This window comes from Sphaerodactylus townsendi, linkage group LG08 (genome assembly GCF_021028975.2).
Source record: "Sphaerodactylus townsendi isolate TG3544 linkage group LG08, MPM_Stown_v2.3, whole genome shotgun sequence".
Taxonomy (NCBI): Eukaryota; Metazoa; Chordata; class Lepidosauria; order Squamata; family Sphaerodactylidae; genus Sphaerodactylus; species Sphaerodactylus townsendi.
In genome coordinates, this window is record NC_059432.1 from 11,081,760 (window position 1) to 11,099,084 (window position 17,325).

Sequence of the window (17,325 nt, forward strand, 5' to 3'; positions counted from 1 at the left end):
GCACACATTCTGGTAAAGCCAATATGATATCTTCCCCACCTTTGAGCCCAATTGCCAGTTCAGTGTCAGAAGCCAAAAAAAAAAAATTCCATCTTTCAGCAAACAGCTAACCTTCAATTTGTACTGCCTGTAATCTTATTTTTTGTCAAGCGGCATAAGAAGAGATTAAGGGCTGTCTGAATTAACTGGATGCCAACATTTCCGATTGCATCAGCAAAGGAAGGAAGAGCGATTGCTTGTTTTATGAAGTAAAGCACTTAGAGAGCTTTGGGTTCTACAAGGGTGAGAGAATTCCTGGACTTGCCTAAAGACCTCCAGGGAGCTAAGGAAGCGATGCCAGAAATTATCAAGGTTATACTATTCAGCTTTTCTGTTACTTGAAAAGTAGAAAATAGTTAACACTGCAAAATTACATTGCTTTTATGTCTCTATAATTCTCATTCACTCACTTACAGAACATAAGAACTAGCCTGCTGGATCAGACCAGAGTCCATCTGGTCCAGCACTCTGCTACTCGCAGTGGCCCACCAGGTGCCTTTGGGAGCTCACGTGCAGGATGTGAAAGCAATGGCCTTCTGCTGCTGCTGCTTCTGAGCACCTGGTCTGCTAAGGCATTTGCAATCTGAGATCAAGGAGGATCAAGATTGGTAGCAGAACGTCCAAGGGGGTGCAGGTGGCCAGAGATAACAGCCTAGTGTAAAAGAAGTTCAATAATCATAGTCCTACCAACAACCTCCACAGCTGCAAGAATAACCATTCATGCTTTGTGTTGATACCGATATGAATGGCTAAATTATTTAATTATAAAAATTATGAATACATATACACAGAAAAGATTATTACACTGAATTTAAGAATCACTTGGCCATAAGCACTCTGTGTGCTCCTGCCAACATGGAGCCATATGTCAAAACTCCACCTGCCCCCGCCAGTTCTGGGGAACATCATTTGGTAGATGGGCACTGAATTCTGTTAGAAATCCTTCACAAAACGACAGTTCCAGAGCCAGTGTGGCGTAGTGGTTAAGAGCAGGTGCACTCTAATCTGGAGAACCAGGTCTGACTCCCCACTTTGCCACTTGAGCTGTGGAGGCTTATCTGGTGAACTAGATAAGCTTGTGCATTCCAGCACATGCCAGCAGGCAGACCTTGGGCTAGTCCAGGGGTCTGCAACCTGCGGCTCTCCAGATGTTTATGGACTACAATTCCCATCAGCCCCTGCCAGCATGGCCAATTAGCCGTGCTGGCAGGGGCTGATAGGATTTGTAGTCCATGAACATCTGGAGAGCCGCAGGTTGCAGACCCCTGGACTAGTCACAGATTTCCAGAGCTCTGTCAGCCTCACCCTCCTCTCAGGGTGTTTGTGGTGGGCGGTGGGGGTGAGAGGGAAAGGAGATTGTGAGTTCTTTTGAATCTCCTCACAGGAGAGAAACTCTTCTCTTCTTCTTCCCAGAATTGCCCCGGAAGAGCCTGAAATGCACATTACAAACTACCTAAAAATAACAAAGCCTGCCAACTTCTTCAAAGCTGTCCATTTTGCTTTCTGTGTGGAGCAGATGGTAAGTGTAAAATAACCCAGGAAGCAAGTTCTAGAGTGAATTCCCTGAGGTACCCAAACGTTTCTGAGGAATGAAGGAGAAGCCACTGGGCCTCCTCCTTGTGAGGAGACCCTTTTACCTAAACAGCTGTTTTACAGCATCCCATCCTGAACAGAAGTCAGTCAATTAAGACACCGCAAGCTATACCAGAGAGAGCTCAGGAATAAGAGACAGCTATCAAGGTGACTGAGAACCCCCTACAGTGAGATTCAAATAATTTAACAACCGGTTCCAAACTTCCGGTGGTGGGACTCAGTGGTGGGATTAAAACTAGTTCTCCAAACTAGAAAAAAAATTAGCTACCGGTTATACCGAAGAGGTGCGAATAGGCTGAATCTCACCACTGCCCCTATTTTATTCCGGCTAAGTGCGTATAAGCCTCATAAGGTTACTGGGACTGGATGTACGGATAGGTTGGATGCAGCTATTCCTGGGTCCCCACACAAGTCCTACCAATTTTCTCTGACTTTGCCCCACTATTCAGAAACTTCAGAGAAGCCTTTTTCGGCCAGATGAATAAGTTACCAACAGTTTACTTTCAGTCACATCATCACTTGTGCTTCCCACAACTGGACAATGCCTTTCTTTGTGTGTGATTTTGACTTGCTGGCACCAATGAAACCTAGGCAAGAAGCCAAGCTCTTGAGCGGTTCCACCTGTAATCAACCAACCTGCTTGGAAGAAGGTAGTTTGTTTGATGATCACAGCGCCAAATTCGTGTTTATTGTTAAGGTGATTTACTTAAGAAACACGTATGCTCTGGTTACATAATCCATAGTTTATAAATGGGAGCGCGTGTCTATGAACTGGTTCTCGCTGAGACTTCTGCGGAACACTCAAAATGACACAGTAAGTGATCAGGTTTTTGAACTCAGCCTCCTAACAGAGGTATAAATAATTAAAAAGATTTGTGCATAGACTACAGGGGTTTTTTTCTGTGCTAACCAAATTTATTTGAAAGCAGAGGCAATTGAAATGGTTCGGAGTATTTGTAAGGCATCAGTTTATGACCTAGACTAGCAAAATGTCTTGTTACTTCACATGGAAAGGGGTGTGTGTCATTTTCCTTTCAATAATCTGATGTTTTCTGATAGACTCCCATATTATTATTATTATTATTTGAACCAAAATGAGCTGCCTCCAAATCTGGTGTTCCCCTCTCTATCACTCCTTTTCTCTATCTCTTTATTTGGTTTGCTGCCCCCAAGAATTAAATTCCAAAAACCCTTTTATTTTCCTTTTATTCTATTATTTTCTTGGTAGTGTGTAAAAGAGGTAAGGCAAACGGATGGCATACATGGTACTAAGGAAAATACAGGTGGGAGCTCCAATATTTCATTAAACAAAAATAAGGTGTTATTTATAACAGGTAGGTAACTGCAAGGTTTCAAACAAAATTAGGCTCCTTCCGCACATGCAGAATAATGCACTTTCGAACTGCTTTCAGTGCTCTTTGAAGCTGTGCGGAATGGCAAAATCCACTTGCAAACAGTTGTGAAAGTGGTTTGAGAACGCATTATTTTGCCTGTGTGGGAGGGGCCTTAGTTTCAAAGTTGAAATAAAATGTAACTGAGGCACCAACTACTCTGTATAACTTCCAGTCAGTATAAAGTCCTTCACTTTGGTCATTTTGGTCACACCCCATACAGCTTCTTGGCTTTTCTGGCAGAATCTCCTCAGAGAGAGTTTTGACACTCTTAACTCTGCACAGCCAAAATTCCTCTCTCACAGTTATGACACAACTCTTTTCCACACAGAACTCTGATTCACAAAGAACTCCTTTCCACACAGAGTTCTCTCTCTGACACCCTCGTCCACACACTGGAACTCTCACTGACTCCAAACTCCCGGTCTCCACCCCTTTTTCTCTCTCCCCACAAAAAACAATCACAGCTCACCTGCCTTTTATGGCCACGCCCTCTCTCTCTCTCCTATGCAGCCCACAGTTTATGGACACACAAATATACAATACATTCAATGCAACTTTAAAATTGTTGCAGGGTGGTACAGGAACTTCGAAATGTAGCTATATGCAGTGTGGGATCCAAAAATGGGGCTGGGCGGGGCATGATGGGGGCGTGGCCTGGCATTCCAGGGGTGGGGCATTCCTGGGTGGGGCTGTGGCAAGGACGCAGCCACTGTGCTGGTCCTTGGGCGGGAAACGAATGCACGCAGGCGCAGGCTGCCACGCACACTGGTGTACCTCTTGCTAGACTGCTTCAAGTTCTGCGCGCTACTGCTGAGAGGAGGGGCGTAACTAAGGCAAAAATCACGTGGCAAAATCCCCAATTAGTAACCTCCTCTCGGCACACACAAATAATTAGTAACCTACTCTCGGGAACCTGTGAGAACCAGCTGGATCCCACCTCTGGCTATATGTGCTTTCAGCAAATTTTCAGTCAAGATGGCGTCTTCTCTTCACTTCAGTGTACTGTAAAAATGCACACAATAATAGGGACAATCCCCCCCAAAATCACTATATAAGGGCTACGTGTATGCATGTTGAAACACACACGTTCATATCATGCCATAGAGTTTATATTGTGACATAGAAGTGCAATCCCCAATAAATACAATGTAAGCAAATAAAAATAAAAATAAGCAAATAAAAATAAAAATAAACAGAACTACTCCTAACCTAGAGTAGTACGGTTGTCCCTTCCGCACGTCGATAGTTGACATTGTGGTTTTGGCTTATTGTGGATCGGTGCCAACATGAGTACCCCCAAAGTGGGCCCCGGTACCACAAGAAGGTCTGCTTATAAAACCCCCATGCCTGCCACTCACGTCCATCAGTATCACGGGGCCGCTGCTGCCAATGCCACCATCTGTTACCTCCAGACCCAGAGAAACCAAATAGCCACCAGAAAAACCTGCAGTCTTGCCACTCACTTTCACTTGGTTTTCCAAAGCATGGTGGTGGGGAGGGCACCAGACTCAGAGGTGGGATCCAGCAGGTTCTCAAAGGTTCCCAAGAGTAGGTTACTAATTATTTGTGTGTGCCAAGAGGGGGTTACTAATTGGTGATTTTGCCAGGTGATTTTTGCCTTAGTTACGCCCCTCCTCTCAGCAGTAGCGCGCAGAACTTGAAGCAGTCTAGCAGGAGGTGCACCGGCGTGCATGGCAGCCTGCGCCTGCGTGCATTCGTTTCCCGCCCAAGGACCGGCACAGCAGCTGCGTCCTTGCCACAGCCCCGCCCAGGAATGCCCTGTCCCCGGAATGCCTGACCACGCCCCCATCATGCCCCGCCCAGCCCCATTGGTGCTAAGCCACAGTTTGAATCCCACCACCATGGGAACCTGTTACTAAAATTTTTGGATCCCACCACTGACCAGACCCCTAACCTCTGTGATGTGGAAGGGACAACTGTATTAGCCAAACCCTCTCACACACTCTCTTGTGACAATATGGGACATCCTGAAAATCTACAGCACTCGTGACGCTGTTCATATGGGAATATAGGATAGGTCTCCAGTGAACTCCTGTTTCATGGAGAACTTAATATATTCCATTTCCACAGCAATGTTTTTCTGTCTTGTCCACAGTATAAGCTGGATCACTATCTTTCTATGTCCAATATACATCAATAAAATTTAAACAATGTTTCATGATGCTATCTACACTATTCCCCATTTCAATATGTGCATTTATCTTAAAAACAATGGATTCCATAATCAATACATGGCAAAAATTTCTATAGAAATGAGAGAGAGAGAGAGAGAGAGAGAGAGAGAGAGAGAGAGAGAGAGAGATTCCCACCTGCACAACAATGTATACAACTAGTAAATTACTTAAATTGCTGCAGATTAGACTATTTGTAATAGATGTGTGCCATGCTGTTGGATTGAAATTGCAGAGTGTACATTTGTGTATGGGTAGCATATTGAAATAGTACAGTATTAATTACATACTAGTGGTATTCAGTTTACCAACCTGGACAGTCAGAAAACCAGAGCTTACTTATCATAACAGGATGTATAGATTTTATTTTCTTTAATTAGTTGCTTTAATTAATTATTTGACTGTTTTCATTAATTAATGGAGATCTGCAAACAACTTCCAAAGCTTTACAAGTCCAATAACTTCACATCCCCATTGATTCTTTTTTTTTCTACAGACCATATATCCAAACAGTGTTGCGGCTTCTGATACTATGTCTGCCAGTCCTGGGTGTATCAACACAGACAGCCATAAGCCCATCTACTACAAGGCATGTTCTAAAAGGATGGGTTCCAAACGCTTGCACACTGGTTGTATGTGCACCATCTGGAAGAGGCCCAGAAGAGAAAAATGGAGATCAAGGTACTGGAATCTTTCTACCAAAAGTGGGCTTTTACTCACTGTGGATAACTACTGTATTATTTTGGAACACTAAATTCTACTAACACATGAAAAGTTTTTATGATATAACTGGCACAACAAGGAAGCAAGGGTGTCATGCCTATGCAGCATACCAGAGGCAGAGCTACCGGGGGCCGGGGTGCACGTTGCACCGGGCGCGTGCCTGGGGCACGAAAAATTGCCCCACCCCCTGCGGTGCCTCCTTTAGTGACAGAAGAGAGGGTTTCTGAGTTTGTTCCTCCATCCTGATATATTCCGTGATAGGATGGAAAGGCCAGCTGGAGGTTGGCGTCATTCGGTGTGCTCTAAGTTCGTGATTCCAGGAATGTCAGGAAGGATGCAGCCATTTCTGGAGAGTAAGGCTGTTCTTGTGATAGGGGGCGGTGCCAAGGGTCTCGACTTCGGCATAGAGTTCTCGACCAAGATGATCTCTGGAGGGCACGAATTAGAAGGACTTATTGGTGCAACAGGACACTCAGGCACAGAGCAGAATGCTGAGGCCTGACCCTCTAGAGCCAAAGATGAAGACTGCATTAGCTGAATGAGTTTGGAGGTAGTGGAGCCTAGATTAGCAATGACAGCTTTTTGTTCTGAACTTGGGAGGTCCTGAAACCCTGTAAGGACCTCCTCTTCCAAGGATTTGGACATATAATGGGGAGAAACATCATGATTCTCCTCACAGGACAAAGGTGCCTCCCTTAGTGAAACAGTGCAGGTTTGAGAAGCAGCCTGTTCCCTTCAGGTTGAAAACGGCCTGGTGGGAACTACACTTCCCAGGAGACCTTGCGAGACCCAGGGTCTCATGGGAAGTGTAATTCCCACCAGGCAGTTTTCAGCCTAAAGGGAACAAGCCGCTTTTCCAGGCTGAACTAAGATAAGGGGGGCAGGGCGCCATGGGGGGGGTGGAAAACACAGAGTGTGCACCGGGCACACTCTGGCCCAGCTACGTCTTCAGCATACAGACTGGAATAATGTTCATCAACAGAAAAGGCACAGCAGAAGGAATATGTTTTATTAAAGACCCCCAATAAAGAACTACCCAGACCTTGATGGCCAGTTTGGACTGATCTCATCAGATCTTGGAGACTAAGAAATGTTGGCTCTAGTCTGTACTTGGATGCAAGACCCCAGCCCTCACAATGAAGTCCAGCATTTTTTACTTGAATATCTGGCCTATGGGGGGCACCATAACCCGTCAGATCCAGGCTGGGAAACACGTGTAGATCTGGGGATGGAGACTGAGGAGGGTGGAGTTTAGGAAGGGGAGGGGTTATATTGCCATTGAGTCCACCTTTTAAAGTGGCTGTTTTCTGCAGGTGAGCTGACCTCTGTCACATGGAGATGTTATAATCTCCAGCCACCATCTAGAGATGGACAATCCTAAATCAGCTGTGACTTGACAGCCCTTTCCACCACCCATACTAATAATCGCCTTTGGCTTCCCCAACTGTACACCAAATAGCAATATAATAGTATTCACATTAAAAAAATGTTGTTGCTTCTTTTTCTTGTACATGAAATTGAGAACAATGATGTTGTTTGTTTCTGTACTTTAGCATTGTTGCAGGGTTGACTTCGGGCTTCGTCCTGGTTTAGGGGGTCTAAGAAAGAAACCATAATTTGTGGCTCAAACTTAATAACAAAAGTTTGAGCCTGGGGACATGACAATACATACCCCACTAAACATTCCCTTCTCACTGTACACAGTGTGTAACGGACTTCCCTCTGTGATACACCTCTGAAGATGCCAGCCACAGATGCAGGCGAAATGTCAGGAACAAGATCTACCAGACCATGGCCACACAGTCTGGAAAACCCACAACAACCAGTTAATAACAAAAGATGATAATGTGAACATCTCAAAAAGGATATTGAAGAGATAGAAAAAGTGCAGAGAAGGGCAACAAGGATGATTGAGGGACCGGAGCACCTTCCTTATGAGGAGAGGCTGCAGCGTTTGGGACTCTTTAGTTTGGAGGAGACGTCTGAGGGGGGATATGATTGAAGTCTATAAAATTATGCATGGGGTAGAAAATGTTGACAGAGAGAAATTTTTCTCTCTTTCTCACAATACTAGAATCAGGGGGCATCCATTGAAAATGCTGGGGGGAAGAATTAGGACTAATAAAAGGAAACACTTCTTCACACAACGTGTGATTGGTGTTTGGAATATGCTGCCACAGGAGGTGGTGATGGCCACTAACCTGGATAGCTTTAAAGGGGGCTTGGACAGATTGATGGAGGAGAAGTCGATCTATGGCTACCAATCTTGATCCTCCTTGATCTGAGATTGCAAATGCCTTAGCAGACCAGGTGCTCGGGAGCAGCAGCAGCAGAAGAAGGCCATTGCTTTCACCTCCTGCATGTGAGCTCCCAAAGGCACCTGGTGGGCCACTGCGAGTAGCAGAGAGCTGGACTAGATGGACTCTGCTCTGATCCAGCAGGCTAGTTCTTATGTTCTTATGTTCTTATGAACATGATTAATTAACCTGGGCATGTTCAAAGGGAAGAGGATGAACCTGTTCCTCCAGCGACAACCTGGGGCTTCATGTTATGTGTGAAGTGAATTCCTGTGATATTTCAAAGTCAAAAACATCTTCTAAATATCAACTTTTCCCAAGTACCGTAGCAATAGGAAAATAGGCAACCAACACACTGCCTCAGAGTACCAACTCAATCACAACTGCATATGCTAGTAAACAAATGGAAATTATCTCTGTGGCATTCAATGCTAGCTTACATGGGCTAGCAGGATTCGTGGGGAAAGCTATCACCATGAAATTAAGAGCTATGAGTGTTCAGCGTGGTGTAGTGGTTAAAGGCAGGTGCACTCTAATCTGAAGAACTAGGTTTAATTCCCCACTCTGCCATTTGCGCTGTGGAGGCTTATCTGGTGAACTAGATTAGCTTGTGCACTCCAACATACGCCAGCTGGGTGACCTTGAGCTAGTCACAGCTCTTCGAAGTGCTATCATTCCCCACCCACCGTGTTGTGAGGAGGGAAGGGAAAGGAGTTTGTAAGCCCCTTTGAGTCTCCTTACAGGAGAGAAAGGCAGGGATATAAATCCAACTCTTCTGGTTCTTCAAAACCTGCAGCAGGAAGTGCCTTTTAAATCCGGGATTTTCTGTTTTAGGGGTGTCTTTCTGATACCATCACTCTCTGCAGCAAGGTCAAGAAATGTTTTATTTCATGGTAGCCACACTGTTCAATTTTCCAAGCAAAATTCAACAGATGTGCATTAGAAAACATATTAGATAGCCTACAAGAAAATTAAATGACTTTTAGTCAGTCTTTAAGGTTCTACAACATCCTGTAGTTTTCTTTTGACCTCTAACTCTGCAGTGTGTTTGATGAAGTCATATTGTTTTAGAGTTTAGCTGATGGTATCTGGGCATTTATAAGCAAGAATTAAAGGCACTAAAGATATATAATTTTCAAACCAGTCTTGGGTGTGATAGGGAGTTTGTTCTTCTTGAATGGTTAAGTTGACTTCTACCTAAGGAACTTCAAGAGGAAGGGCAATGTAGTTTGCCAACTTACAGGTGCATTTTGTACTTTCAGAGCTCCAGGGTCCAGTAGGAGCACCTAGCATCCAAGAACCACAAAGAGATGATGGAGCAAGGCGCAAAAAGAGATTAAGAAGAGACGCTAACCAAGTAGGTCAGTCAAAAATGTTAAAATACATTTTTCATACTGTAAAAAGGTCAAGATAAAGGTCGCCCTGTTGTGCAAGAGCTGGGTCATTACAGATCTATGGAGTAACATCACATCATGACATTTTCCACACCTGTAGCCAGAAAATTTTGATGGGGGGGGCAAATGAGTATATGGGTGGCATCCATCACTATTTATTATAATCATGTTACATTTTATGTGTTTGCTGTGTGTATTTTCCTACTCTTAATTTGTTGCTTTCTACCTTCGTAATAGCATTTTCTGCATTGTTTGAGATATTATGTGTAATGACTTTTGCTATTTCACATTGCTATAATCCTAGTCTTATTGCATTGCTTATTAGATATCTTATCTGGTTAATTGCATCGATTTACACTCTTTAATTTGTTTTGAGTCTATTGAGAAAGGTGGCGTATAAAGTAAACAAAGTGAATAAACAAAATGCATAGCAACAGGATTCTTTTCTAAGTGAACATGTGCATGTCAGGCAATAGTGGAATGATTCCTGAGATGCCCACAGGTGAGGGATCCTTTCCCAGCAACTTTCCATCTTCAGAGAAAGGAAACCACAACCCTCCCCTATGAATAACATTCTTGTAGGGCCACGTAAATTAGCAACATATTTGTGCTCACTCACCTCTGGACCTAAATACCTTATTTTTTTTGTATCCTGTCCTGACAAAAATAATTTCCCCAGCAATAAGAATTCTTCAGGACTATTATGGAAGACTGTCCTGTTCTCTCTGTCTTTTTCTTTGCTGAACATGATTTTTACCCCTTCATTACTCCATGTCTCTCTCCCTCTTTTGACCCCAACTCAGAGCAATTTCATCATTCAACATAGACTTTGATTTCAGACTGTTTTTCCCCCCTGCTTTCTTGTTTGCATTCAGACCACCTGCCCTGACAATATTTCAAATATACGCCCCCAAAATGAGGTTCACACTGGTTTCCAAGCATGAAGCTGTATCTTTCAGGGGCCCAGTATGGAAAACCTGAAACAGATACACTGTTGACATTCTCTCATTCTCTAATAGCTTTTGGTGCCCTGACTTGGATGGCCCAGGTTAGCTTTAGCTCATTAGATCTTGAAAGTCAAGCAGGAGGGCTGTGGTTAGGACATGAATGGAAGACTCCCAAGGAAGTACATAGTTGCTATGCAAAGTCAGGCAATGGCCGACCACCTCTGAACATCCCTTGCCTTGAAAACCCTACAGCCAATTGGATGGCCAATTGGCCATGCTGGCAGGGGCTGATGGGAATTGTAGTCCATAACATCTGGAGTGCCAAAGGTTCGCCACCACTGCCCTACAGCAATACCACAGATCAGCTGTAACTTAACAGCATTTTCCACCAGAAGTGTTCTAGAGAGCCTTACTTCTCTGACAACGGTAATTTCTGCACAAGTCTCTGAAAATGTTTGCAAAATATTCTCAGTCCTCCCCATTTGTCTGCTCTCACCCCAGCAAAAACACTTCCTGGCTGCCATTTTGTGATTCTCTTGTTTTATTGTAATGTCTCTGTGGATTCGCAGCTTTGATGCCTCAAAACCTCGTTCTTCCATTCTTTGTGAATTGTGTCTTCATTGCTTCAAAAATATTACCCCTTTTTTTAAAAAAAAATGACTTAAGTAAACAGATGAAATGATGGAGCAAGCTCAGAAAATGGCACCATGTAGGAAATCTGGGGACTGCAGAGAGTGGTAGGAAACATTTTAAAGACCTGTGCATAGCAAGTGAAAATGTTTGTAGAACATTTTCACAAAAAGAATCGCTAGAATTCAGGACGAATATACAAATTTTTGAAGCTAGAAATAAAATATTTTGGGCTAAAAACTATGTGAAACTCTTCAGAGGAAACATTTTATTTCCTGCCTCAGAATGTTTTATTTTGGCTGTGTGGAAAAGGCCATTATCTTTTTATTTACCCACACTACAGACTTAACAGTTTTGAGGGACAATATTTCCAAGTAACACTTTATACATTTTAAGGAAACACAAGGAACAATTTCCACATACCTTATCTGATTATTCATAACTTCTTTTTTTAAAAAAAAAATCCTTCTACAATTTGATGTACCATAGTAAGAATGCATTTTTTTTCATTCAGAGCTTGAGTGTCTTAGAAAGGAAATAAGGAATGTGCAAACACAACTGAACACTTACAAAGCTGCAATCAACCAGACCCTAAAAGGTAAGAAAGGAGGGGGAAGCATTATTTAAATTGTAACTAAAATGGATGTGACTGTTAAGCTCTGGCATCGTGAATGACTGAGGCTCTTTCCCCACTCACCTTTTGCTACGCGCTACTCTTGCCAAATAGCGCGGGGTCCAGCGGCACTCCCCACTACAAGGGTGGCGACAATGCAGCCGCCCCAACTCTGCCGCTCTCGCGCCCCCTCAGCGCGTGTCATTTCTGGCGCTGCTCAAAACGGCGCCTTTCGCGGGGCAGTGAGGAAGCCCGGGGAACACAATCCCCGCGCTAAAAAGGTCCACACCGGATAAAACCGATGTCGTTTTTAAAAGTGGGGAAACGGCCTGAGATAGCCATTCATAGGGTGGAAATGCAACAAATGACCAGTCCCATTTTGATTAGAAAGAGGCAAAGCCAAAGCTTTGAATCATGCAGAGAGACAACAGGTACACCCCTTTGACAGAGGTGTGTCTTGGACTCAAAAAAATCTTTCATTATCTATTCAATTGATTTCCTTGGGCACGCTGGCAATAACCTTGTTTCGTACAAATGCGCCTAGGAACATAGCCATCAGGCATGCTCCGGGATCTGATTCACCTCGAGCCGATCGAGGTGCGTCTGTTGGACATCTGAAGGTTGCTTGTCAGAATGCTACCCAGAGAACATCTCTGCCCTACCTCCACGAACCACCAATGATTTCATGTAAAATTACGGAAATCATCAAGAATTGGATACCTTCCAAGAAAACCTCTGTGCTCCACCATTTGGGTATATGTCTGAGTTTGTCTCAAAGCAACGCTATGGTCTGTTGATTCTTCAAAGACTCATGGCAAACACCCGTAGATGAATCTGTGCCCATTGCAGGTGTCCAAACATAAGAACATAAAGCATAAGAAAAGCGCTGCAGGATCAGACCAGTGGTCCATTTAGTCCAGCATCTGGTCTCACACAGTGGCTAACCAGTTCCTCTGGAGATCCATCAACTGGGCATGGAGGCCAAAATACCTGTCTTTGTCCCCATGGTCTCAATCACATTGAAGATATTGTCAGTTATGTTTTATAGTGCCATTTCTATGTACTCATTCTGCCATAAATTGATGAACAAATTTCCGGTAAATTTTTCAGGCTCTAATGAGGAATGCCTTAGCTTTCTATCGGGCGATGCTATTCTGTTGGTAACTCTTAAAACAGCTATTTTTTAAAAAGCTATAAATATAAGGAAAAAATTAGTACCTGCTAATTCTGTAAAAATCCTAGCCAAATCTTTAAAATCCATGCACTGTCATTTTATTTGATGTGTTATTTGAAATATGTTTATATCAAATGTTTGTGACATGTGCCTTATGCAGCGCCACTGAAATTTCACCCCCCCCAAATTGTGGTGGGGATGGGGGCAAAAAGCAGCAGCAGGTAAGTGAGTGGGTGAGCAATGGCCCCTGCTTGCTCCAGGTGGCAAGAATTACAGCTGGTGGGGGGTGGGCAAAAGAACTGGTGAGCAGTGGGCCCTGTTTGCTCCAGGGGGGTGGATGAAAATGGAACAGGGAGAGGCCAACAGAAGCAATTGGGGGGGAGGCTGAGCAAGCAGTAGGTCCTGTTTGCTTTGGGCAGAAGCAATTGCTGTGGCTGGTGGTGGGGATTTCCCCAATGTACTCCCCATATGACCTTTGAAAGTGGCGCCTGGGTCTGCCCCTTCTGTCCCCTCCTAGATACGCCATTGCTGTTTAGTATGAACAATGCAGGAAAACTGCCATTCTGTCTCCTTCTAGTCCTCCTCATGCCTCATGGTGGGATGGTCGGCAACAAAATCTTCAAAACTGATGGCTCTACAGGTGACTATGAGACTGCAAAAACTCTCTGCTCACAAATGGGAGCGACGATTGCCTCGCCAAGGAATGCTGCGGAGAACAAAGCGGTACAACAAATAGTACAGTGGCGAAACCAAAAAGCCATTCTAGGAATCAATGACATTGAGAGCGAAGGCACGTTTGTTTATTATATGACTGGTGAAATAATAGGATACTCCAACTGGGCATCAGGAGAACCTAATAATCTTGCCAATGAAGACTGTGGAGAAATACATCCTGATGGCAAATGGCATGATCGGCGGTGTGAACTCGAGTGGTTAGTCATTTGTGAGTGGTTAGTCATTTGACTGGTTAGTTATTTGCAAATTCCAAAATGTCCTCTGTTTCTGTTTTCTTTGGCTCACCGTTAGTTCTAATGGTTTCCAATTTCAGTGGCAGTGCAGTTTGAAGGGACACTTGCATGAAAGATTTTAAACCTGTGATAATTCCAAATCTTACTGTACATGTTACATTTTTGCTGCACGGAGTTGATAACTGTTAGGCTCCAGATGTATTATTAATTGTGCTTTCACCAGTGATTTGTTTTCTATTGATATTTCCACTGTCTGATATTTTATACTCATATGGGTAATTTTTATTTGCTTACTTGAGTGATGAGAAAAAACTGGTAGAAGACATGACAAGGGAGTGGTGTAGCTTAGACCCTGTCAGCACAGGCCAATAAACCCAGCCTGGGGATGGCAAAAAATGGGGGGGGGGGCTTCTAACAGCTCCTGCCCCTGAAGCAACATCTGCATTTCCCCTTCTGAAATAGGCTATTTGAGAATTGCACTATTCATGATTCTTTCATTTTAATGCGTTTGGCAGCTGCTTGCGAGTGAACGGCTGCCCCGGCTGTGGCGTAATTCCCATTGGGCAAAGTGGGCAGATGCCCAGGGTGCCCACTTGTGGTGGGCACCAAAAATGCAGGTTCGTTTGTGGGTTTTTACTATTTTCAGTGTTTTTCTCTGTTTTTGGCCTGAAGGGGGTGCAGTTTGTAGGCTAGCAACACCAAAATTTTAGAGATGTTTCGGGAGACTCTCCTGATGCCATCATCCAGGATTGGTGAGGTTTGGTTGAGGGAGTCCAAAGTTATGGACTCCCAAAGGGGGTGCCCCATCCCCCATTGTTTCCAATGGGAGCTAATAGGAGATGGGGGCTACACATTTGAGGGTCCATAACTTTGGACCCCCTGAACCAAACTGCACCACACTTGGGTTGTGCCATAAGAACAGTCTCCAGATGATACCCTGAAATTTTGGTGCCGATACGTCCAAAAATGAGCCCCCTGCAGGAACATCCCAGAAATTTGCCCAAGAATCTTTGTTCTGCATTGAGTTTTCTGCATTGCTGTCAATGGAGGGTGCAGGCTGGGGGGGGCACATTTCTGAAGGCACAGTCTCAAAACTTTCAGGGTCTCATCAGCAGACTGCTCTGACGATACCCCCCAGGTTTGGTGCAGTTTGGTTCAGGGGGGCAAAGTTATGGACCCTCAAAAGGGTTTCCCATCCCCCATTCTAAGGAGATGGGGGCTACCCTTTTGAGGGTCCATAACTTTGGCCCCCCTGAACCAAACTGCACCAAACCTGGGGGTAGCATCAGGACAGTCTCCTGATTATATGCTGAAATTTTGGTGCTGATATGTCTAAAAAATGCACCCCCTGCAGGCACCAATGACCTGGTGCAAAAAAAATTGTTTGGTCGTGGTGGGGTGGCCCCCCAAAGGATGGGGCATCCAACTCAGGTTTTGCCCAGGGCTCCAGTTTGCCTCCTTACGTCCCTGTGCCCCGGGAAGTGCTTTACTCAGCCGTGCTTCCCAGTTTTTAAAGTCGTGGCTGCATAGCCATGCAGCGTTGAAGGGATGTCTTGCGGCAGCGTGAGATGTCGGCATGGCTGCCCTCCCTCGTGGCTATGCAGCATGGGAGGTGAGCATCTTTTTAAAAGCCATGCCGTCCCATTTCCAGTATCATGACTCAGATCAGTGGTGGCGAACCTTTGGCACTCCAGATGTTACGGACTACAATTCCCATCAGCCCCTGCCAGCATGGCCAATTGACCATGCTGGCAGGGGCTGATGGGAATTGTAGTTCATAACATCTGGAGTGCCAAAGGTTCGCCACCACGGACTCAGATGGTGACACTACTCTACAGCAACCCCTTGGCCTTTCTCCCCCCCAATCAATTTTTCGACATGGCAGTGGACCGTGGGCTTGCCAGGGGCAGCAAAACAACTAGCAGTTTAAAACATATGTGATAAGTCACATTTTAAAACCATTAAAACCAGTAGCCAGCATGGTGTAGTGGTGAAGACAGTCGACTCCTGTCTGGAGAACCAAATTTGATTCCTTCTCCAACATGAAGCCTGCTGGGTGACCTTGGACCAGTCACAGTCCTCTTCTAACTCTCTCAGTCCTACTTGCCTCACAAGGGGAAGGGAAGGTGATTATAAGCCACTTTGAGAATCCTAAAAGGTTGAGAAAAGTGGGATACAAAAACCAACTCTTCTGCTTCTTCCAAAATCAACCCCCAACAAACACCATTAAAACAAATTAATAACAGAATTGAAATGCATACAAAGACATAAAAACAGCGATTAAAATTGGTCAGGAAGCGGGATCACCAAGACAAACAAAAAATTCTCCACCTGCTGGTGGGAGAGGGCAACAGAAAGGAGCAGATTAATCTCTCTGCAGAGAGAATCCCAAAGCTTTGGTGCCATGACTAGAAAGACTCTGTCCCGGGTTGCCACCCACCTAATCTCAGAAGGGAGAGGCAGCCAAAGCAGGGCCTGTCAATCAGACGTTCATAAGAGAGTGCACGGCTTTTAGGTATTTTGGTCCTGTATACATTTGTTTATCCACACCAATTCCTTGGTATAACTCAAGTTTAAAATGTAAAATATTCAAAATAAGTTTTTAAAAAGATGATAATAAACTACTATGTAAATACATAGGCTCCCGCAGATTTCTTGTGTGGATTTTTTTTTTTGTAAATTATATTTAGAGGTACAACTTCATTCTTGCGCAGTTAAAGAGTACACGCCCAAACATATTTTCAGTCACCTCTGAACAACAGCCGGGCAAGGTCCCCAGCTAGGATTGCCAACTTGGTCTTGGGAAATTCCTGAATATTTGGAGAAGGTGTCTGGCGATGGTTGTGTTTGGGGAAGAAGTGAGGTTTTTATTTATTTATTTTTTGACAACGTTTAGGTACAAAAAAACAACATATAACATTTTGTGTACAAATACCTTCTCCATCTTTGTTACAATAAGTCCAATATATCCAACATTTTGAAAATTTGTGGAAGGAGAAAAGAGGAGGAAAACACACACATGAAAACAAAATAAAAAAACCTAATAAATAAAACAGAAAACAGAAAACAAGAAGGAATAATGATGAAAAAAGAGTAAGTGGATTTGGACTTCCAAACATTCTCCACTTTTTTTTCTTATTAATAAACATTATTATCATTTTTGTGATAGATGTACCTGTATGTATTGAAACCAATATTGCCATTGTAACTGAAAAGATTGTTACAATTTACATTCAGTTTCATCTGCTATTTTAACATACTTCGCTGATTTGCCGTTCACATTTTGATGGGCTGTGCTTAGATTTCCAGTATTTTGCCCATAAAATTCTGGCTGCACCAACTAAATACTGAAATAATAACA

The 17,325-nt window shown here is 43.9% G+C and overlaps 1 protein-coding gene across 1 annotated transcript; it reads left to right on the plus strand.

Moving 5' to 3' along the window:
- The first annotated feature begins 2,391 nt into the window (after window positions 1-2,391).
- On the plus strand, window positions 2,392-14,634 carry LOC125438133 (collectin-43-like). Its single transcript, XM_048506352.1, has 5 exons — window positions 2,392-2,446; window positions 5,715-5,899; window positions 9,501-9,599; window positions 11,724-11,807; window positions 13,574-14,634. Exons 1-5 carry the CDS (start codon window positions 2,439-2,441, stop codon window positions 13,957-13,959), a joined length of 762 nt encoding a protein of 253 aa, XP_048362309.1. The 5' UTR covers window positions 2,392-2,438; the 3' UTR covers window positions 13,960-14,634.
- Window positions 14,635-17,325: the final 2,691 nt, after the last annotated feature.